The sequence below is a fragment of the Canis lupus genome, chromosome 22 (assembly GCF_011100685.1).
Source record: "Canis lupus familiaris isolate Mischka breed German Shepherd chromosome 22, alternate assembly UU_Cfam_GSD_1.0, whole genome shotgun sequence".
NCBI lineage: Eukaryota > Metazoa > Chordata > Mammalia > Carnivora > Canidae > Canis > Canis lupus.
In genome coordinates, this window is record NC_049243.1 from 5,124,450 (window position 1) to 5,147,752 (window position 23,303).

Below are 23,303 nucleotides of genomic sequence, written 5' to 3' on the forward strand. Positions count from 1 at the left end.
AAGAAATAGCTCTGAGGAAAGAGAAAGGATCTAAAAATGGTAGAAGTAGATAATTGAGCTCTATGACACAAATAGAAAGTAGGCTCGGTGCCACTAAAGAATAATTAGTTGATTCAAAAAAATGTTGAAAGATCGTGTTGACTTCAGGATGCATGAAACCAATCTTGCCCCCTGTAGTTAGAAGGTACTTGGAAACCCTATATTGTAACATAAGTATGATTTCTAACTACACCTATTTTTGAAGGTAAAGTGAAGAAATTCTGTACTTCAGTGAGTGTATTACTATAACCCTGGTTGTTGTAATAGCTTATTCCCAAAATGTGAGTTTAATGCTACAGAAGTTTATTTCTGTAAATAAATACATTTTTACTGAAGTAAAATCAAAATGGGTGTTTCTGATTAATAGGTTGCTCTCCTTTTTTTTTTTTTTTTTTAAAGATTTTATTATTTATTCATGAGAGACATAGAGAGTAGGGGGTGGGGGCATGGACAGAGACACAGGCAGGGAGAGAAGCAGGCTCCATGCAGGGAGACCAATGTGAGACTCGATCCCGGGACTCCAGGATCATGCCCCTGGGCAGAAGACAGGCGCTTAACCACTGAGCCACACAGGCGTCCTGGTTGCTCTCCTCAACATAGAGATGCAGTAAACTAGGCTCCTTGAGACATGGCTCCACTTGGGGTGTTACAGACATCAAAAAATTGAATGGGCAAAGAAAAAATTAATTGGAATATTGCTCTTATTTGGCTATACAGTTTACAATTGCCTGGAGTATGAGAGTCTTTTATTAGTTAGGCCTGGAAGTGGTGTACATCACTTTTACTCACATTTTTTGGCCGCAACTTGGTCATTTGGCCATACCTGATTTCAGTAAAGTCTGGAAAGAGTCAGTCATGGTTCAACACTGCGCCAATCACAAAATTTAGTAAACACCTAGCTAGTCTGTCATAGGAAGCAATGTGAAAATACAGTTTATATTAAGAGTTCCTCTATTATTTTATGTTTAAAATACAATAATTTTTGATAGTAACTATTGTTTTTGTTTTTTAAGTGAAAAATAGAAATGCAGGCATTTATCACTTACCTGATAGATACATTAAGAGTTTGAGTCATCTCATAAATATATAATAAGGTATGTGGTTAATATGGTTCCTAGTAGAGGACAAAGGTGAAAAATAGATTTGGTCATGCATTAGTAATTTTTGATTTGCTGCATAGTTAGCCCTCTCTAGGATAAAAAGAGATAGGGATAGGGCATCTGGGTGGCTGTCCATGAAGTGTCTGCCTTCAGCTTAGGTCATGTCATGATCCTGGGTCCTGGGATCAAGCCCCGTGTCTGGCTCCTTGCTCAGTGGGGAGTCTGCTTCTCCATCTTCTCCTACCAGTCTCCCTATTTGTGCTCTCTCTCTCAAAAAAAAAAATAAAATAAAATAAAATATTTATTAAAAAAAAAAAAAAAGAAATAGGACGCCTGGCTCAGCGATTGAGTGTCTGCCTTTGGCTCAGGGTGGGAACGTGGAGTCCTGGGATCAAGTCCCATGTCAGGCTCCACACAGGGAGCCAGCTTCTCCCTCTGCCTGTGTCTCTGCCTCTCTCCGTGTCTTTCATGAATAAATAAATAAAATATTTTAAAAAATAAATAAATAGGGATAAGGACTAAGAGAGCTAAAGTTTCTGAGTGCCCAGCATGGTCTGTTGATTTTATACTTTTATCTTTTTAAAATTTTGCCAGGAATTTTAAGGAAGATGCTGTCCATTACCTTTTCATAGCTAAGGAATCATGGGATTAGAGACCTCAGGGTTACAGGAAGCAAGTTCTAGGATTTAGACTGAGGTCATCATTTATCAAAACTAAAAGCGAAATGATTGGTGAAAACTTACCAGGTCCATGAAAATAGAGGGCTACTTCAAAACTCAGTACCAGACTAAACACTCAGTGTTGCAAAAAACAAGAACAAATTTAAATGATAAATTCATAATTTTAGTACAATTTGAGAGAATGATTGCATTGAGATGATGAGACAGTTGACACAAAAAGCAATCTGAACAAAGATATTTTGGGAGAAAAACAATTTTTAAAAAACTGAAAATAGCAGAATGAGATTCCCAAATTTAGAACAAGGAGAATGAATACTGCTTTTAAAGGAATTACTGAATTTGAAGACATATTTAGGATATTGGAAAGCAAAAGGAGAGATGGAAATAATAAAAAAAAAAAAAAGACATGGAGGAGAGAGATCCAGGAGATGCCTTAACTGTAATAAAGCTAACCAGAGAGACTTGGGCCATTTGGAGAATTGATGAAATAAAAATTTTTAAAAATTGAAAGACTTAAGGTTTCGGACTGAAATGGTTCACTGCATTCCTGAGGAGGTTAAAAAAAGAAAGAAAGAAAGAAAAGAAAACCTAGATATATCTTGGTGAATTTTTTAATTTCCAAGGAAGAATGTTTTATAATCTTCCCAGCTGAAAGACTGGGTAACATGCATGGGGGAAAAAATGGACACTCTGTATTTTTCATCTGCAACACTAAATGTTATAAGATATTGTAACTATTTATAGAGCTCTGAGGGAAAAGGATATTAATACTATATTCAAAGGACTGTACAGGTATGAGGTAAAGACAGACAATTTTAAGTATATAAGGGGCCAAAGTTACACCATTTGGATAAAATTATTTAAAGTGCCAAATCAAATACATACATAATAATCAATTCTAGGTAGATTAAATATGAAAGGTAAAATTCCTGGATTTTAGAGGATTGTTTTTATAATCTTAGAATTAAGATTTCTTAAACAAGATTCAGATTTAAATGTTTACTAACAGTGTTTAGGATTTCATTTATAAACGATGTAATTTTGGGTTTGTTATGATAAAACATGGAGGCCACCTAAAAAACTTAGCAATCTGAAACTGTTTAAAAGAAGTTATGGAGCATATCTATGCAATGAAATCTGAGACAACCTATAAAAATAATTACCTACATCCAGTTTTTGTCCTAGAAAAGAATTCCATGCTATGTTTAGTACAGAAACTTTTACAAAATATTAAAATAGGATTAGGGGAAGGGGAAGAGACATGGAAAAAGTATAGGCATGTGTTCAAGGTTAGCAAGGGTTATCCTTGTGAAGTGCAATTATACATGATTTTATTTTCTTCATCTACTTTTCTGTATAAGCTAAAAAGCATTCAGTTCTTGCAGTTGTCTTACTTTCTTTTTCTGAAAGAATCTCTTCCTACTTCACTTTCTCAGATAACTACCCTTTAAAATTATAGAAGTGGCAAGTTTAATAATTTGCTCATTTCTGTGTTTTTTTCTAGATATTGATTACTAACATAAAATAGTAAAAGGCAAGGAATGCTCCCATTTTTTAAATGTCCTTTGTTAAAATAAAAAAAAAAAAATACACATTTGACCTTCCAAAAGTATTTGGACCCCTAATGATAGCTTTTTGTATTACCTTTAGGAATTCAAAAGGCAACCAGAGTAAAAAGAAAGGACCTCGAACTCCTAGCCCACCCCCTCCTATACAGGAAGATATTGTTCTGGGGAAAAAATATAAAGAAAAGTATAAAGTAAAAGATAGGATAGAAGAAAAACCAAGAGATGGAAAAGACAGAGGACGAGATTTTGAAAGACAAAGAGAAAAAAGAGACAAGCCAAGGTAAGTAGGATTGTCTGTTTTTTAACAATCTTTTGTAGAATCTAAAATACTCAATTTTCAGAAGCTTTTTTTAGTATTTTATTTTATTTATTTATTTATTTTTTTAGTATTTTAAAACTCTGTGTATGTGTATTTAATCATTCCCATGTTGAGTTAGGGACAATTCAGTAAACATTACCTTAAACATAATAAAAATAATGAAATTTTCAATCTTAATCGTTTTTAAGTATACAGTTTATAATGTTAAGTATATTCACATTGTCATGAAACAGATCTCTAGAACTTTTTCATCTTGTGCATCTGAAATTCATTTGAATACCCGTTAAACAACTCCCTTTCCCTCTTCCCCCAGCTCCCCAACCCCTAATAACCACCATTTTACTTTTTGTTTCTATGAATTTGACTATTTTAGATACCTCATATAAACGGAACGTGTGTGTGTGTGTGTGTGTGTGTGTGTGTATGACTGGTTTATTTCACTTGGCATAATATCTTCAAGATTTTTCCGTGTTGTAGTATGTGACAGCATTGCCTTGCTTTCTAAAGCTGAATGATATTCCATTGTCTGTATATCCATTCCCCTGTTGGACATATGGGTTACTTCCACCTCTTGGCTACTGCAGATAGTGCTGTGGTAAACACAGATGTGTAAGTATCTCTTCAAAATCCTTCTTCTGATACTTTTGGATATATACTCAGAAGTGTTGGATCCAGAATTGCTGGATCATGTGATAGTTCTGTTTTTAATTTTTTTAGGAAATTTCATACTGTTTTCCATACCACTTGCCTTGTTTTACAGTTGCACTAACAGTGTACAAGTTTCAGTTTCTCTGCATCCTCACCAGCATTTGTTTTTTGTTTTTTTTGGACAGTAGCCATCCTAATAGGGGTGAGGTGATACCTTATTGTGGTTTGACTTGGTATTTCACTGATGAGTGGTGATGTTGAGCATTTTTTCATATATTTGTTGTGTTATGCCCAAGATTGCGAATCCGAGAAACTACCAAGGAGCCGACACCGATGCAAACACACGAGGGTTTATTTACAAGCTCGAGCTTGGGTCCAAGTATACCTGACACAGCGGAGCAGGGACTTGAACCCCGAGACTAAGAGGCTTAGCAACTTTATAGGGGCCAGTGGCCAATGGGAATACGCAGAAAGTTGCACAGTCATGCTGGTCCACTCGCAGGTGGCCGATTGAATTACATTTTACCCTAAAGTATCCATTTGAACTGGCCTATCACTGAGCCGGATTTCCGGTTAGGGTGTGCCCTGGACTTGACTAGGGTGGGGCAGTGCCCTAAGCAATAAGCAGGTCAGCACAAGGCAGGTGCAGCACAAAATGGAGTCAGTCCTGCTCTGTTTGTCCAAGGGTAGGGGATTTTGTTAAATTTCCTGGGTCCCACAGTTGACCATTTGTATATCACCTTTGAAATAATATCTATCTAGTGGTCTACCCAATTTTTAATTGAGTTATTTGATTTTTGTTCTTGAGTTTTAGGAATCTGTTATATATTCTGAATATTAACCCCTTATCAGATATATGATTTGTAAGTATTTTCTCCCTTGTCATAGGTTGTCTTTTTATTCACCCTATTAATAATACCCTTGATGCACAAAAGGTTTTAGATTTATTGTGGTACCATTTGCCTATGTTATTGTTGCCTGAACTTTTGGTGTCATTTTCAAGATACTGTTGCCATCTCCAGAGTTATAAAGATTTTCCCCTATGCTTTTTTGTGGAGGGGTTTTATAGTTTTAGATCTTACACTTAGATTTTTAATCCCTTTTAAGTTAATTTTGTATATGATATAAGATAAGGGTCCAGCTTCATTTTTTAGCAGGTAGATAATCAGTTTTCCCAGCACTGTTTTTAGAAAAGACTATCTTTTCTCCATTGAGTGGTCTTGGCACCCTTGTTGAAGATCATTTGGCCATAGGTGCAAGGATTTATTTCTGGACCCTCTCTAGTACTCCACTGGTCTGTTTTTCTGTCTTTATGCCAGTACCACACTATTTTGATTACTTAGCTTTCTAACAAGTTTTAAAATGAAGAAGTTTAACCCCCTCACTTTGTTCCTCTATATGAAAATTATTTTGGCTTATTTACATGTCCCTTGGAATTCTGTCTGTATTATTTTCTGTGTGAATTTTCGTGTTTCTACAAAAAATGTCATTAGGATTTCAATCATGAGTATGTCGAATCTATAGGTCACTGGGTAGTATGGACACCTTAACAGTATTAAGTCTTCTAATCCATAAGCATGGAATGTCTTTCCAGTGTTTTTATTTCTTCCAGTGATGTTTTATAGTTTTCAGTGTGTAAGTTTTTGAATTCCTTGGTTATGTTTATTCCTGAGTGTTATATTCCTTTTTTTGTTTAATTTTATTTTTTAAGATTTTATTTATTTATTCATGAGAGACACACAGAGAGAGAGGCAGAGACACATGCAGAGGGAGAAGCAGGCTCCATGCAGGGAGCCCAATGTGGGACTTGATCCCAGGTCTCCAGGATCACGCCCTAGGCTGCAGGCGGCGCTAAACCGCTGCGCCACCAGGGCTGCCCCTAAGTGTTATATATTCTTTTTTTAATGCTGCTGTAAAACAGAAATGTTTTCATAATTTCTTTTTCAGATTATTCATTATTAGTGTATAGAAACAACTAGTTTTTTGTCTTGATTTTGTGTCCTGCTATTTGGCTGAATTTATTTATTCTAAGTGTGTGTATATGTGTGTGTGTGTAATCTGTAGGGTTTCCTGTATAGAAGACCCTGTCATCTGTGAATGAAGATAATTTTACTTCTACCTTTGCAATTTAGATGCTTTTTCATTTCTTTTTCTTGCCTATTTGCTCTGGTTAGAGTTTCTAATACCATGTTGAATAGAAGAGATGAAAGCAGGCATCCTTACCTTGTTCCTGATCTTAGAAGATGTTTTCAGTCTTTCACCATTGATTATGATGTTTGCCATGGACTTTTCATAAATTGCTTTGTTATGTTATGATAGTGTCTTTCTATTCTTAGTTTGTTGAGTGTTTTTACCATGAAAAAATATTGAATTTTGTCAAGTGTTTTTTCTGCATTTATTGAGATGATCGTGTGACTTTTGTTAATTCTTGAACCATTCTTGCATTCCAGGAATTAATCCTACTTTGTCATGGTGTTTCATTCAATTTGATTTGCTAGGACTTTGTGGAGAGTATTTACATCAGTATTCATCAGGAATATTTGTCTGTAGTTTTCTTGCAGTGTTTATCTCAGGCTTTGCTATCAGGGCCTCATCAAATAAACTTGGAAGTATTCTCTCCTCTTTAGTATTTTTGGAATAATTCCAAAGGATTAGTGTTAACTCCTTTAAATAGAATTTGATAGAATTCTCCAGTGCAACCATGTGGTCCTATGGTTTTCTTTTTGGAGAAGTTTTAAATTACTGATTTAATCTTCTTACTCATTATTGGTCTGTTCAGTTTTATTGTTTCTTAAATGAGTCAGTCTAGGTGAGTTGTATGCCTAGAATTTATCCATTGTTTCTATTCAGTTTGCTGATACATAATTTTTCATAATACTGTAGTACAATTCTTTTCATTCATGTGGCATCGGTTGTATTGACCCCACTTTCCTGATTTGTTATTTGAGTCTTCTCCCTTTTTGAAAAATCTACCTCAAGATTTGTCAATTTTGTTGATCTTTTAAAAAAATCCAACTTAGTTTGGTTGATTATTTCTATTGGTTTTCTATTCTCTATTTTGATCTCTGCTCCAATCTTTATTATTTAGTTCCTTATGCTTTGGATTCATTTGTTCTTTTTGCAGTTTTTTGAGGTGTCACATTAGGTTGTTGATTTGAGATCTTATTTTTATTTTTATTTTTTTAAAGATTTATTTATTTATTTATGACAGGCATAGAGAGAGAGAGAGAGAGAGAGAGAGAGAGAGAGGCAGAGACATAGGCAGAGGGAGAAGCAGGCTCCATGCACCGGGAGCCTGACGTGGGATTTGATCCCGGGTCTCCAGGATCACGCCCTGGGCCAAAGGCAGGCGCTAAACCGCTGCGCCACCCAGGGATCCCACTCTCTTCATTTTAAATTTAATAATTTTTTCAAAATGTAGAGTTAAGTTAGTACACTAACTAATTTAGATTCTTTCTCATAAACAAGTTTTTCCACTATTATAATAATAGTCCTTCTTAAAAATGTTTTCAAAACTGACAAATTACAAATTCTTGATTGTTAAAATTCACTTATTTAGTGCCACTTAAGAGCAGATTTCTTTTTAATTAACTTGAAAGTAATTCTGTGGTGCACAAGATTTATGAAACAAATTTAGTAGGGATGTCTTTCCCCATCCACTTTAAAAAATTAGTTTTCACATTTATCCTTTCATGAAATTAACATTTCCTCAAGAAAAAATGTAGCTTTAGAGGGCTCTCAGTCTCTGTTTTTCCTGAGTTACATTGTATTAGAAGATGCACAAGCCTTGAAGTTATACAAACAGGAACTTGTATCTTGGCTTTGCCAGTTACAGGGGGTGAGACCCTGAGTAAGTTTGTTTTCTCTGAGCCTCTATTTCTTCCACTGTAAAATATGCATGCTACTGCCTCATAAGGTTGAGGTGAGGGTTCAGTGAGATAATGCTTTTAAAAATAAGCAAAGTACTTAATTAGATACACTCTGTCTTCCTATTTTATTGATAAATGACAGTGTAGTGATATTTAAAAATGCCTTTCCATTTGCAGATTTTCACTTAAGCTACATAGGTAATAGAATGTAACCGTAAAGATTTTCTTTCTTTCTTTTTTTTTTTTTTTTTTTTTTTTTTTGATTTTATTTATTTATGAGAGGCAGAGACACAGGCAGAGGGAGAAGCAGGCTCCATGCAGGAAGCCTGACATAGGACTCAATCTGGGGTCTCCAGGATCACACCCCGGGCTGAAGGCGGCGCTAAACCACTAAGCCACCAGGGCTGCCTTCTTTTTTTTTTTTTTTTCTAACTGGTACTTTCACAGCATCAAATTTAGAATCAGCTGTTGGTAGTAAGGATTCAATGTGCGTGTTTGGGGGCATTGGGTGTCGGGGGAGCTTAAGTACAGAAAGCAGTAGTTTCCAAATTTTACAGCACTGTGGAAACTGCCTGAGAGTCTTTGAAGAGTATTTTTTTTTTTAACAGGAATTTTTTTTTTAATTTTTATTTATTTATGATAGTCACATACAGAGAGAGAGAGAGAGGCAGAGACACAGGCAGAGGGAGAAGCAAGCTCCATGCACCAGGAGCCTGACGTGGGATTCGATCCCGGGTCTCCAGGATCGCGCCCTGGGCCAAAGGCAGGCGCCAAACCGCTGCGCCACCCAGGGATCCCCTTTGAAGAGTATTAATACCTGATTTCAATCCCCAGATATTCTTTCTTAGTTAGTAGGAGGAGCAGCCTTGGCGTCCAGATTTTTAAAAGCTCATTGGGTGACTCTAATGTTTAACAAAGTTTAGGAACCATAAATTGCGATTTATTCTCATTTAGAGAGAAGCTCAGAGGGAGGCAGTCCAGGACCTATATACACTGTTCTGCAGAGTCATTGGTGATCTAGTACTGCATGCTTCACTAGAAAGAGCCAGCATCCACAAGCAGGGGGAGCAGCAGAGGGAGAGGGCGGAAACAGACTCCCCACTGAGCAGAAAGCCAGACAGGAGGCTCCATCCCAGGACTCTGGGATCATGATCTGAGCTGAAGGCAGATGCTTAACCAACTGAGCCACACAGGCGCCCCCATGCTTCCTTTTTCAGGGTTATCCAGTGGTTTAATATCACTACTGATGACTTAAGATTTTTCCATCCATAGTCCAGGCAGCAGAAAAATTACGAAGGGAAGAAAGCCTTATAATTTTCCTATTACTTCGTATATAGAAAAAATATGAACTTGGTTTATTTTATCTAAGGAAATGAAGCAGCAGAACTAGGAGTATGAAGAACTGCATAGGTACCTTACTTGCACTGGAGTTCTGAAGCCATATTTGACAAAATTGAATAAGGCATTTTGATTTAGGAGGAGTTAATTTAATTTCCAGGGTTTTTTTTTTTTTTTTGAGGTGTTCTCTTATTTTAATATATTTCCATTACTTTGAAAGAGAACTTATTAATTCTAAAACCAGATACTGTATTAAGAATCTTCGTCATGCTTTCAGATTGATGTGTTATGTAATTAAAGATTAGCGTCAGAATTCCTTTGGAGAAAATTGTCCTTAAACATTTAGATTTTATAATGGGTTTATTCAGAATATTTTGGTTATTAGGATGTGTTGTGCTTAAGTGAAAGTATGCTAGTTCATTTATTTAGTTACTGGGTATAGGGTAGGCATTGTTCTAAAAGCAGGTGATAGAACAGTGAACAAAAATATTCTCAGAAGCTTTGTTACTACAGGTAGAAGTAATAAGTAATCATGTGTATGGAAAATAATATTTCTCTGAATATGGATTTTCTTTTTTTTTTTTTCTCCAAGTAAAATGTACCAGGCCTGTTGGATATAGAGGATTATTTACATTTATTTCTTAAGGATGGTTCCCTGTGGGCACCCCAGGTGGTTCAGCGGTTTAGCACCGCCTTCAGCCCAGGGCGGGATCCTGGAGACCTGGGATCGAGTCCCACATCGGGCTCCCTGCATGGAGCCTGTTTCTCCCTCTGCCTGTTGCCTGTCTCTCATGAATAAATAAATAAAATCTTTAAAAAAAAAAAAAAAGATGGTTTCCTGTTTAGTTACTAGAAGAGCAGGCATATGTGTAGGACAGATGATACAACAAAATCATATCCTATGGCTTAAGTCCATTTCCCTGTCTTCTGTGTCTTAGTTCTGCAGCTTGATAGATCAGGGGCTCCTAACCTGAGATCCATTAGTATATTTCAGAGGATCTGCAGATTTCCTGATTTGTGGATAAAGTTTTGCCTGTGTGTGTTTTGGTAAAAGGGAGAGAACCTATTTCCTTCCAGAAAAAAAAAAATCATGATTCTCTATCTGCCACTGATCTGGCAGTGAGATTTTTTTTGTATATTTTTTTATTGGAGTTCGATTTGCCAACATATAGCATAACACTCAGTGCTCATCCCGCCAAGTGCCCCCCTCAGTGCCCATCACCCAGTCACCCGAACCCCCCGCCCACCTCCCCTTCCACCACCCCTTGTTCATTTCCCAGGGTTAGGTGTCTCTCATGTTCTTTCTCCCTTTCAGATATTTCCCACTCATTTTCTCTCCTTTCCCCTTTAATCCCTTTTACTATTTTTTATATTCCCCGTATGAATGAGACCATATAATGTTTGTCCTCCGATTCACTTACTTCACTCAGCATAATACCCTCTAGTTCCATCCATGTTGGAGCAAATGGTGGGTATTTGTCGTTTCTGATGGCTGAGTAATATTCCATTGTATATAAAGACCACATCTTCTTTATCCATTCATCTTTCAGTGGACACCGAGGCTCCTTCCACAGTTTGACTATTGTGGACATTGCTGCTAGAAACATCGGGGTGCAGGTGTCCGGGCGTTTAACTGCATCTGTATCTCTGGGGTAAATCCCCAGCAGTGCAATTGCTGGGTCATAAGGTAGCTCTATTTTTAACTCTTTTTTTTTTTTTTTTTAAGATTTTTTAAATTTATTTATTCATGAGAGAGAAAGAGAGAGAGAGGCAGAGACACAGGCAGAGGGAGAAGCAGGCTCCATGCAGGAAGCCCGATGTGGGGACCCGACCCTGGGTCTCCAGGATCACATCCTGGACTGAAGGTGGCACTAAACTGCAGAGCCACCCGGGCTGCCCTATTTTTAACTCTTTGAGGAACCTCCACACAGTTTTCCAGAGTGGCTGCACCAGGTCACATTCCCACCAACAGTGCAAGAGGGTTCCCCTTTCTCCACAGCCTCTCCAACATGTGTTGTTTCCTGTCTTGTTAATTTTCACCCTTCTCACTGGTGTGAGGTGGGATCTCATTGTGGTTTTGATTTGTATTTCCCTGATGGCCAGTGATGCGGAGCATTTTCTCATGTGCTTGTTGGCCATGTCTGTGTCTTCTTTGGTGAAATTTCTGTTCATGTCTTCTGCCCATTTCATGATTGGATTGTTTGTTTCTCTGCTGTTGAGTTTAATAAGTTCTTTATAGATCTTGGATACTAGCCCTTTATTTGATAGGTCATTTGCAAATATCTTCTCCCATTCTGTAGGTTGTCTTTTAGTTTTATTGACTATTTCTTTTGCTGTGCAGAAGCTTTTTATCTTAAGTCCCAATAGTTCATTTTTGCTTTTGTTTCCCTTGCCTTCATAGATGCATCTTGCTAGAAGTTGCTGTGACCAGGTTCAAAAAGGGTGTTGCCTGTGTTCTGGCAGTGAGAATTTGAGTACCTTCTCCCACACCTTCATTGGCCGTCAACTTTGTTGATGAATCTGCTCAACTTTGTTAAAAATATACTCTGTTCCCAAAATATTTATTAATTTGAAAAGCACTAAGTTCTGTCATATTTGGAATATGGTTATTAGTTTGGAGGCCATGGTTATTAGAAGAATGTTTCTAATCAGTGTCTTCCCATTTGACGTAGACTTTACTGAGCTTTAATTTACTTATTTACGCATCATTGATCAAAACCTGAGTACCGCTGTTTGCCCAAGAAAAAAAAAGTTATAAATTTTATTACTCCAGTTTCCCATTACACTTTTGTAAAATAAACTTTTCATGACTTTGTATAGAAAATAGTAAAATCTTGATTACTTGGAACTCAACTAAATCATTTTTATTCTATAATTTGTTTTAGAAGAGGTGTAATATACAGGAAAATTAAGTTCAAATTAGGTATTTAGTGAGAAAACCACTTATGAAGGAAATATTTTGTATCAATATTCCTAACCTGTTATAGCTAGATAATTTCATGTGGATATTTGCAATGGTGTTTTTTAGTGGACCTGTAATATCTTCTTCATCAGTGAAAAATCCATATTCTATATACTTTGTTGAATTAGAAAAAACCAAATTACCAGTGTATTTTAAAAACAAAGACTTAAAGAAGCACAAACTTTATGTATAACTTTATGTTAACCAGAGGAGTTAGCTAGCAATTTGTGTATATAGCTCATTCTACTCGACATTTAATTAAATATGGTTTTATTGATGGATGGTAATATGTTTTAATCAAAATGCTAAGATGCAGAATTTTGTGTTTAAGTGAGAAGATAATATTGAGAGCATAGCTATTCACTAAAAAAAAAAACTTCATTATAATTACCTGAATGTAGAAATATACTTCTTGATAGTATAAATGTCTGTATGATGAGTCTTACCCAGCTTTGAAAGACTGATGTGATCGTTTAAAACTTGCTGGCTTTGACTTCAATTTAGGAGAATAAGCAAATTACCATCAAAGTGACAGTCATGTTTCCTTTCAGTGATTGCACGCATTTATCAAAATAATTAAAATGTTTCAGATTGACAAAGAATATTATTTATTGGATTTATTCAGTATTCATGTAAAAGTACCATGATCTGGATTGCAGATCTTACCCTGTGGCCATGAGCCACAGGACAAGGAAGGATCCATTTGTGCACCAAGCATTTTCTATAGACTGAATTATGGTTTCTTGAGTAAATGTGTACTAATGCTGCTGGGCTGTATATAGAGGATGGGAAAATGTCACATTAACATTACAATTATTATGGAACATTTCACACATAAAAATACACTAGTATAATGACCTTTTTATACTCATCTTGTTTTGTGTATACTCCTATATACCTTCCCTTCTCCAGTGTTATTTTGAAGCAAATCCCAGACATTTTACTCTTTCATCCCTATAGTTTAGAATATATCTCCGAGAAAAATACACCTAAGAATATACAATCACATACCTCCATCACACCTAAAAGGAAAAAAGGAAAGCAGTATTTAATATTAAAATGGGACCTTTGTGTTCAGGTTGGAAATTGCTTATCTGAGACATTATCTTTTTTTTCTGCATTTAATCAAGCCCTGTGTGTAGACCTAAAAAGTATCCTCATGTGAGGACTGATTTAGGCTAGGGATACAAAATTAAGGCAGTTAAAATGTAACATAGCTGGATATAATTCTATAATACACTAAATTTATAGTAGACTTCTGTTAAAGAGGAGTTTTATTTATTTATTTGTATGTTTAAGCTGTACACTCAAAATGGAGCTTGAACTCATGCCCTGAGATCAGGAGTTGCCTGTGATACTGACTGAGCCAGCCAGGTGCCCCCAAAATGAAAGAGTTTTATAAATATCAAAATAACTCAGTCACATTGGGGGAAAATGAAGCAATTTCACAATAAGTCAAATTGATAAGTCTTGGGCTTTCTTTCATAGGTGATATTGGGAAAATTTGTTGAGCTATCTAGAGAATCTCTTGTTTTGCAGCCAAATCTAGAATGGTATTTATGTCCCTAAAAATTGTACTTTTACCTTTTGTCCAACATGCTTGGTGAAATTAGACTTGAGAGGGAGAACGACTTGTTCTCAAGTAGTTTCCGAGAGGCTTTTCAGCAGCAGGTGGTTGGAAAGTTTGATCCTGTTCCAGTAATTGCTACAATCAGAAGTGTATACCATGGTGTAAATGGAGGCCAGAAATTCCATCCAGTAAAAGTGTGGGGCTGCATTCTATGTAGTGAGATTAATGAAAGACACCCAAACTTGCACTAGCAAAATCCATCCCAACCTGGCTGTGGTTTGGTGCCATCTGGTGGTAATTTTTTGACTAACAGTTAAATCATGTGTGACGGGTGAGAACTTTTAGAACAGTGGCAAGGATTTTAAGAATCTGCCTTAATTTAGTTACCTACTTTGTTGGCCTTGCTAAGGAGATGTTATGTCTAGGAGATCAGTCCAGAGCCTTGAGAACTGTTCTTCACCTCCCTCCTTCCTAAGACTAGATTTTTGCTGTTTCTTGGTGTGGTCCCTCTTTCATCACCTCACAACCTCATCCCATCCCAGGAGAAAGTAATAACTTTAACTTGCTCCACCAGGTAGGGGATAGGAGCCAGTTGTCTTAATTCATGTTATGCTAGTGTGTGTTGTTTCTGGATTTCATTTCATTTGGAATACTGACTCTTATATTCCTAAAGTTCAAAAACAATCTTCCTCATATGTGCCACGGATACCAGGTACTTGTCTCTTCCGAATTTCAATAACAATGGTAGGTACAGTTTTTAGCTAAGTCATGTGATTGAGAAAATCTGTGTAAGGCTCTTGAACAAGATTCTGAAAAATTCTATTTATGGTAAATCTAGATTTGAATAACATTTAAGGATGTGTTGATTTGAGGGTTATCTTAACAGTCCTCATTCTTAAGGTTTTTGAAATTACTTCATTTCTATATAAATGCAAAAACAAAATTGTTAGAATTGTATTTGGGTTAGATTTACTCTTATGATGTCGAATTGATTTGTTTGCTTGAGTCAGATCTGTTTTATAAGTACCATTATATTTATGAGGAGACATCTTTCAGAAGATTCCTACAAACAAAAGTATTCTCCTGTTTTGATAGTTTGTTCACTTAGAAATGTTTCCCCTTCCAGAGAGTATTTATTACTTGCTTCAAAGGGACAGCAAACTCTAGGTTTAAAAAGCAATCATCACACAAAAGCATTTTCTTCCTCCATCTTAAATAGTTATTTAGACAGGTAAGATTTTTTTTTATTGTATACTTGACATAATGTTAGTTTAATTTTAGGTGTAACAGTGATTCAACATAGTGATTCAACTTCTGTATACATTATGCTATGCTCACAAGTGTAGCTACCAACTGTCACCATATGACGCTGTTACAATACCATTGATTATATTCCCTATGCTGTACCTTTTATCCCTATAATTATTGATTCCTTAACTGGAAGCCTGTATCTCCCACTCCCCTTCACCCATTTTGGCCATCTTCCCTACCCCTCTCCCCTCTGACAACCATTGGTTTGTTCTCTATATTTATGGGTTTGTTACTGCTTTTGGTTTGTTTATTCATTTGCTTTCTTTTTTTAGATTCCATATATAAGTAAAATTAAGTGGTATTCATCTTTTTTCAGTCTGACTTATTTTGCTTAGCATGATACCTTCTAGGTCCTTCCATGTTGTTGCCAGTGGTAACATCTCGTTCTTTTTTTTTAATGATTGAATACTATTCCGTTGCATATGTATACCACATCTTCTTTATCTATTTATGTACTGATGGACACATAGGCTGCTTCCATATCTTGACTATTGTAAATAATTTTGTAATAAACATAGGGGTTCATATCTTTTCAAATTAATGTTTTTGTTTTCTTTAGGTAAATGCCCAGTAGTGGAATTACTGCATCATATGATATTTCTATTTTTAATTTTTTGGGAGAACCTTCATAGTGCTTTCCACAGTGACTCTACCAACTTACATTCCCACCAACAGTGCATGAGGGTTCCTTTTTGTTCACAGCCACACTAATACTTGTTATTTCTTGTTTTTTTATTCTGGTCATTCTGACAGTTGTGACTGTGGTTTGGATTGGCATTTATCTGATGATTAGTGATGCTGAGCATCTTTTGGTTTATCTGTTGATGCCTTCTTTGGAAAAATACCTCTTTAAGCCCTCTACCCGTTTTCAGTTGGATTACTTGTTTTGTTTTTGTTGTTGTTGTTTTGGGGTTTCTTGTTTTTTTTTGTTTTTAGCTGTTGAGTTGTATAAGCTCTTTGTATATTTGGGTAACAACCCTTTACCAGATACGTCATTTGCAAGTATGTTCTCCTGTTCAATAGGTTGCCTTTTTGTTTTGTTGATGATTTCCTTAGCTGTGCAAAAAGTATTTTATCTTGGTGTAGTCCCAATAGTTTATTTTTGCTTTTGTTTCCCTTGCCTGGGGAGACATATCTAAGAAAATGTTGTTAAGGCCGATGTCAGAAAAATTATTGCCTATGTTTTTTTTCTAGTTTTTTGGTTCCAGGTCTTTAATCTATTTTGAGTTTATTTTTGTGTGGTAGAAGAGTGGTCAGGTTCCATTCTTTTGCATGTGGCTGTACAGTTTTTCCCAGCACCATTTATTGAAGAGGCTATCTTTCCCCCAGTGTATATTCTTGCCTCCTTTGTCATAGATTGACCGTATAATTGTGGGTTTATTTCTGGGCAGTTTATTTTGTTCTGTTGATCATGTGTCTATTTTTGTTCCAGGACCACACTGTTTTAATCACTATAACTTTGTAATATATCTTCAAATCTGGAATTGTGACACTCCAGCTTTGGTTTTTCTAGTCTATTTCTAGCTATCTTACTGTTTTTTGGTGCAGTTTTAAATGGAATTGTTTTCTTAATTTTTTTATCTCATTATTAGTGTATAGAAATGCAATCAATTTCTGGGTAGTAATTTTATATGTTGCAACTTTACTGGATCTCCACGTATTACTTCTGATAGTTTTTTGGCAGAGTCTTTAGGATTTTCTATATATAGTGTCATTTCATCTACAAATAGTGACAGTTTAATTTCTTCCTTACCAATTTGGATGCTTTTAATTTCTTTTTCTTGTCTGATTGCTGCAGCTAGGACTTCCAGTAATATGTGGAATAATAGTGATTAGAGCGGACATCCTTGTCTTGTTCCTGATCTTAGAGGAAAAGCTCTGTTTTTCATCATATCCAATGATGATCCAATTATTGTGGGTTTGTCATGTGTGGCTTTTATTATGTTGAGGTACGTTCTTCTAAAGCCGCTTTGTTGAGAATTTTTATCATAAATGGGTGTCGAATTTTGTCAATGCTTTTTCTGCATCTGTTGAGATGATCATAATGATTTTTATCCTTTGAGATCATGCTAAATTTTGAATGACACATCCCTCCCCCTAAAACTCACCACTGATTTTCTTCATGCTTATAATAAAATCTGGAGGAAAAAAAAAATCCAGACTTTACTGTCACCTACATGACTTCATATCATCTGGCCCCCGCCTACTCTCTGATCTTCCCTCATGTAACTCTTCACTTACAAATTGTAGTTATCTTTGCTTTCTGATCTTCTCGTATATTTTGATTCCTACTGCCTCCTTAGTGGTTGCTGAACCCTCTGCAAGGCAAAGTTCTTTCCCCACATTATCAATTTCTGGCTCAAATTTCATCTCCGTAAAGGCCCTTCCTTCTAAGCATCTTAACATTGTCCCCCTAAGCTTTATTTTTTGGACCTATCAGTTTCTATTTTCATTACCGTTTTTACAGACTTCGTTGCATTAACTACCTGAAATTACTTTGCTTTCTTGTTGGTGGTCTTCTTCTAGACCATATAGTTAAGACAGACTGGTTTTCAGTCCTCTGTCTCAGTTATCTTAGGGTTGTTGTCATAAAGATGAAATGAGTTAATACATGTAGAGTACTTAAAACAGTGTCTTGCACATAGTAGCAGTATGTGTGTTACCTGCTGCTGTTATTGGTATTATTATTATTGTTACTATGTTAATGGTTTGCCTGTCTTCTTTACTTCTGTATTCTCAATGCCAAAAATATAATGCTAAGAGCATAGAAGACGCCCATTTAATATTTGCTCAATAAATTGACTATTTTATATAAAGATATGTTTATTATGTAAAATAACAAAGCCTAAATATTTCTGTAAAATCTGTATCATGTTATGTTGTATTTTACCACTGGGAATAGTTGATTATGATAGTGTCCATAGTCCATTCATTTGTTGTTGTTTTGGGTTTTTTTTTTTTTTAGTATTCTTTACATGATGATTTTAAATGTTATAAATGTTAGTTACACTATGAAGACATATTTTTGTATTTGAGAAAGACTACTGAAAGAAAAAAATGGTATTATAATTTTAAGAAAATCTATGGTAAACATACTGGTTTGTAGGTGAAATTATTGTATTTTGAATGAGAGAAGTTTTTCTTTATAACCTTCTTAACTGTCCCATGTTTTCCTCAAATGAAATATGAAATATACCCTGAATATTCTCATCCCACGTTTTGTCCTAATTGTAGCAGCATTAAAAAACTTTAGATTAAAAAAAAAAAAAAAAAAAAAAAAAAAAAAAAACTTTAGATTAGAATCAAGTCAGGCTAATGATTGGTGTTTTCCCTATGCTATAAACCACAGTGCTCTTGCTGATTATACAGGTTTCTTTTTAACGTATTGAGCTTCTCATTATGCAATAAACTCTTTTCTTTGAGTGTCAAATGTCACCTCTTTTTTCCCCTCAAAGAAGAAACCAGCCAACTCTAAAGCCTAAGAATAGTTGATCTAAAATTACTGCTATTCTAACTGGAAGTGTATTTTAATATACCTCTGCAATAGTGTAAAAAACAACATATCAATGATTTTGGTCAGGTTTCAAGAGAGTTTTATTTTCTACCTTTTCTGAATGCAGAATGAACATAGACCCAGGCCCAATTATGTTGACATCCATAATTTGACACATCCTGTTTTGGTAACAGATTCTCTCTTTTTACTTTTCTTTTTAGTTATCAGACTTTTAAAAGAATAATAATAATAGGAAAATATAAAGATGCTGTTTTAGCCAACTTGGGCTACTTTTATAAAATACCATAGGCTAAGTGGCTTAAACAACAAACATTCATTTATCATAGCTATAGAGGCTAGAAAGTCCAAAGTCAAGGTTCCAGCAGATTCAGTTCCTGGTCCCTTCCTGGTTCATAGACGGTTGTCTTCTCACCATGTCTGCACATGGAGGCGAGAGAGTGAGCTCTGGTCTCTTCCTTTATTTATAAGAATACTAATCTCATAATGGGAGCCCTATGCGCAGGACCTCATCTAGACCATTTACTCCCAAATGCCCCCACCTTTAAATACTATCACGTTGAGGGGTTGTATAAATTTGGGAGGACATAGTCCATAACAGATGCTTTTAAATTAAACCAACAGTTCTCTTAACTTTTTTTTTTAAAGATGGGTAAGAAGAAAAATGCTGAAACCATAACTTGACAGTGCATTCGTCCTCTGACCTTAACTTGATAGGTTGATTATCCTAAGCTTGAACTGAAGTTTTTTACTCCATGCTATCAACACCAAACTTGATTAGAAATGTGATTGGACTGTATTGTGTCTTTTAAAGATAGTATCATGAACTATTTTACGTTTTGTGAACTAATCACCAAAGGGTATTGTAGACATCCTTGAAACAATTTTTGGTATGCACGATAAATAAAACTAACCAAAATGTCAATTCAATGGAGAGCCACATCTCTTCTTTTATCAATTTAGATATTTCCAAATTGACCAGAACCTGACAAAATTGAAATTGGGAAAAAACACACCAAACAATAATCATTCTAATTCTCAATCTTGCAGTATTTTTCTGTTCAGTTAAATGCATTTGAATCATCATTGATCATAGCTGGTTTTCCAATTTGAGTAAGATTCTTGAGCATTTCTACTCATACCTCTAAGTAAATACATTTCTGTTCAGTCAGTTAAATTATAGTGGCTTATGGTTTTTTTTTATGAAAAGGAAATAATTTTTATGAAAAGCATGAAGGTTTAGTGGAATTGCTGATACCTAGTTTAGGTGAATGTGGTGATCTAGTTAGCTGACTTTTTTTAGTCAACTATTATCCAAAAGGTGTTTTTTATTTGCTAATATCTTTGTTCTGCAAAATTCTCTATTATATATTGCATCACTTTCCTGAATCAGTAACATATATTTTATGCATTTGAAGCTTTTATTGATAAAAGGTCTACTAAGGCATCATTTATAAACAACATAGTTCAGGGCAGCAGTTCTCAACAAGGATGATTTTGCCTCTCTAGGGACCTTTGGAAATGTCTGGAGTAATTTTTTATTGTTATGAATGGGAGTGAGAGGGAGGATGGTACTAGCTTATGGTGGATAGAAGCCAAGGATACTGTTAAACATCCCATGATGTACAGGATAGCCTCCACTACAAAGAATTGCTGAATACAAAATGTCAGTACTGCCAAGGATGACAGACTCTGGTTTAGGATTAATAATGATTTTGCCACCATTGTGGAAATTAAAAAACATTTGTCATAGGTACTGAAGGTAATTTTAAAATACTTTGACTAGAAAAAATAAAATACTTTGACTAGGACTACAGAATGTTTTTGAACAAACATCTAGTCCTCAGAATGATTGAGGAATGGTACTAAATCCAGATATGTGGTGTCTGGAATGTAATTTTTTAAACCTTAGTCCTGTTTGTTTTTAGTTATTGCACAGATGTGTGTGTGTTCCAGCTTTCCATCACACACACATTTTGCATATTCAGTATAAACCAGGGCCCAGGATTTAACAGATTGTAGGAGTGATTCAGATGTACTTTGTACGGTTAGAAAAGGTAATTTGGAGGGCATAGAAGAAGCCGTCGTTAAACCTAGACTTGTGAATTTAATCTGTGCTGGCTAAGGGTAAAGGCCGGTTATTTAAAATAAAGACAGTATAGCCTGTATGTCCTTTCCTTAACTGTGTCATTCTTTCCCCCTCGTAAATGTCAACCTAGACAGTGCAGACTTGAGGTTTGGCTTAGCTGATGAGGACTTTTCCCTTTCCCACAGCTTTGAATTACAGGCATTCTCACAGCCACTTTCTATCTAGATCTTATGAGTATGTTTTCTCTTTAGCCTCTTGTTTCCTGCCTCCAAGTACCTATTTCACACTGTAAGAGATTATCTCTGATAAGAGTGAATTCCATACTTTAAGTGAGGGTTATATTCTCTACCTGTGCTCAGGAAGAGTGCTTCTTGGAGCCAGAGCTTGGGAGTAAGGCCATATATATCTCATCTAGAACTGTTGCCTCAGGCTGACTTAAAATCAATGATATTTTAAAAATTACTATATAGCATTGTGAATTGAACTTTATCCTGGAATTATGATTCACACTTTTAGCTTTAAAATTCAGGGTTTTTTTTATTGTTGCTTTTCTTTACAGGTCTACTTCCCCAGTAGGACAGCATCATTCTCCTATATCTTCTAGACATCACTCATCTTCCTCACAATCAGGATCATCTATTCAAAGACATTCTCCTTCTCCTCGTCGGAAAAGAACTCCTTCACCATCTTTTCAGAGGACAATAACTCCACCTTTACGACGCTCTGCTTCTCCTTATCCTTCACATTCTCTGTCTTCTCCTCAGAGAAAGCAAAGTCCCCCAAGACATCGCTCTCCAATGCGAGAGAAGGGAAGACATGACCATGAACGAACTTCACAGTCTCATGATCGACGTCATGAAAGAAGGGAAGGTACTGTTCTTTATCTTGAATTTTTTTTTTTTTTTTTTTTAGAGTTCTTTAAGTATTTTCTTTTTTGTTTTGTTTTGTTTTTTTGGTTTGGGTTTTTTTTGTTTGTTTATTTGTTTGTTTAATTTTATTTATTCATGAGAGACACAGATCGAGACGGAGAGAGGCAGAGACACAGGCAGAGGGAGAAGCAGGCTCCATGCAGGGAGCCCAGTGTAGGACTCAATCCCAGTACTCCGGGATCACGCCCTGAGCCAGAGGCAGATGCCCAACCGCTGAGCCACCCAGGAGTCCCAAGTATTTTCTTTATTAAAAAACTGCACGTTCAGATTTATTGTTATAATAAGAGAAAGAAGAGAACTATGTTGTATTAAATTTTCTATAACCGAGAAGAGTTCTTGAGGGCAATAGGAAGTGCTTTTAATGACACAGGAACATAAGCTATTAAATGCATGTAAGTGGGCATTTTTGTATATACCGAGGTAATGCTTTCTTCAGTGAAGCTATTTTAATTGAGTACTCTCAAGTTCTAGAAATTTTTGGCTATCTGATTCTTAAAACATCCTTCTAATTGCTTAGTTGATTCTTTAAAAAAAAAAACAAAGAAGTGAAGGAAAGAAAGGCAGCAAACCAGGGGGTAGAGTTTGAAAGCATCAGACATGTTTTGATAAAGAGGTAAGGGCCAAGGGAACATTGAGAAGGTTGGTGTAAACCAAGTGATCAGTTTTCTAGGTGTAACTCAAAAAAGAAGTAAGCAAAGCAGTTTTCCTTTCAAGATCCCTGAGAATTAAGTTAATTTTGGATTTGCTACTCCCTGTTCAAGCTGAGATACTATTATTATCTGATAATATAGTCTAATAATTCTCATCTCTTTCTGTACTCATTATCCAAGCTTCTTGTCCTTATTTTTTTCCCCTAACTTCTCCTGAGTTGATGTTTAAACATAATGAGTACTCAAGAAATACTTGCCTACTTGCAACATTTCTGTTTAATATGCATTTTAGAATAAACCTCTCTGTGAGTATAGTATAGAAGTCTCCTGTGAAACATTTTGAATTTAGTTGTTCTCTTCCTATCAACAGCGCAAGCAATAATTAATCAAGTTCTTTTATTCAAGAAAATTGTGAATGCCCAGGTAGGGACCAGAGAGAGCATCTATTGTGTAGAATTATGTCTTGTGTACATGATTTTGCAACCAGAACAGCACAGCAGTATTTATGGAACATTGGTAAGATAGGAAAATTCCCTTAGCACCTATTAATTTTAATAAGATATTTAACTATAGTTGACTGGAAATATAGTGTACATTTCATGACTACTTGCTGAGTGAAAACTCTTTAGTGTGTTTAATATCTATGTTTTGAAATAATAATGAAGGGAAATAGTATACAGTAGTCTTAAAAGAATTTTAGTGTGCTAAGAGTGGTCTATA

General features: G+C 35.6%; 1 protein-coding gene across 5 annotated transcripts in view; it reads left to right on the forward strand.

Moving 5' to 3' along the window:
- Positions 1-23,303, forward strand: part of ZC3H13 (zinc finger CCCH-type containing 13) — a 92,627-nt gene that overhangs the window by 31,481 nt on the left and 37,843 nt on the right. For all 5 annotated transcript variants that reach the window (XM_038569552.1, XM_038569553.1, XM_038569554.1 and 2 more), the window contains exons 8-9: positions 3,470-3,667; positions 21,564-21,874. In XM_038569552.1, coding sequence (XP_038425480.1) covers positions 3,470-3,667; positions 21,564-21,874 — 509 coding nt within the window. The remainder of the gene's footprint in view (positions 1-3,469; positions 3,668-21,563; positions 21,875-23,303) is intronic.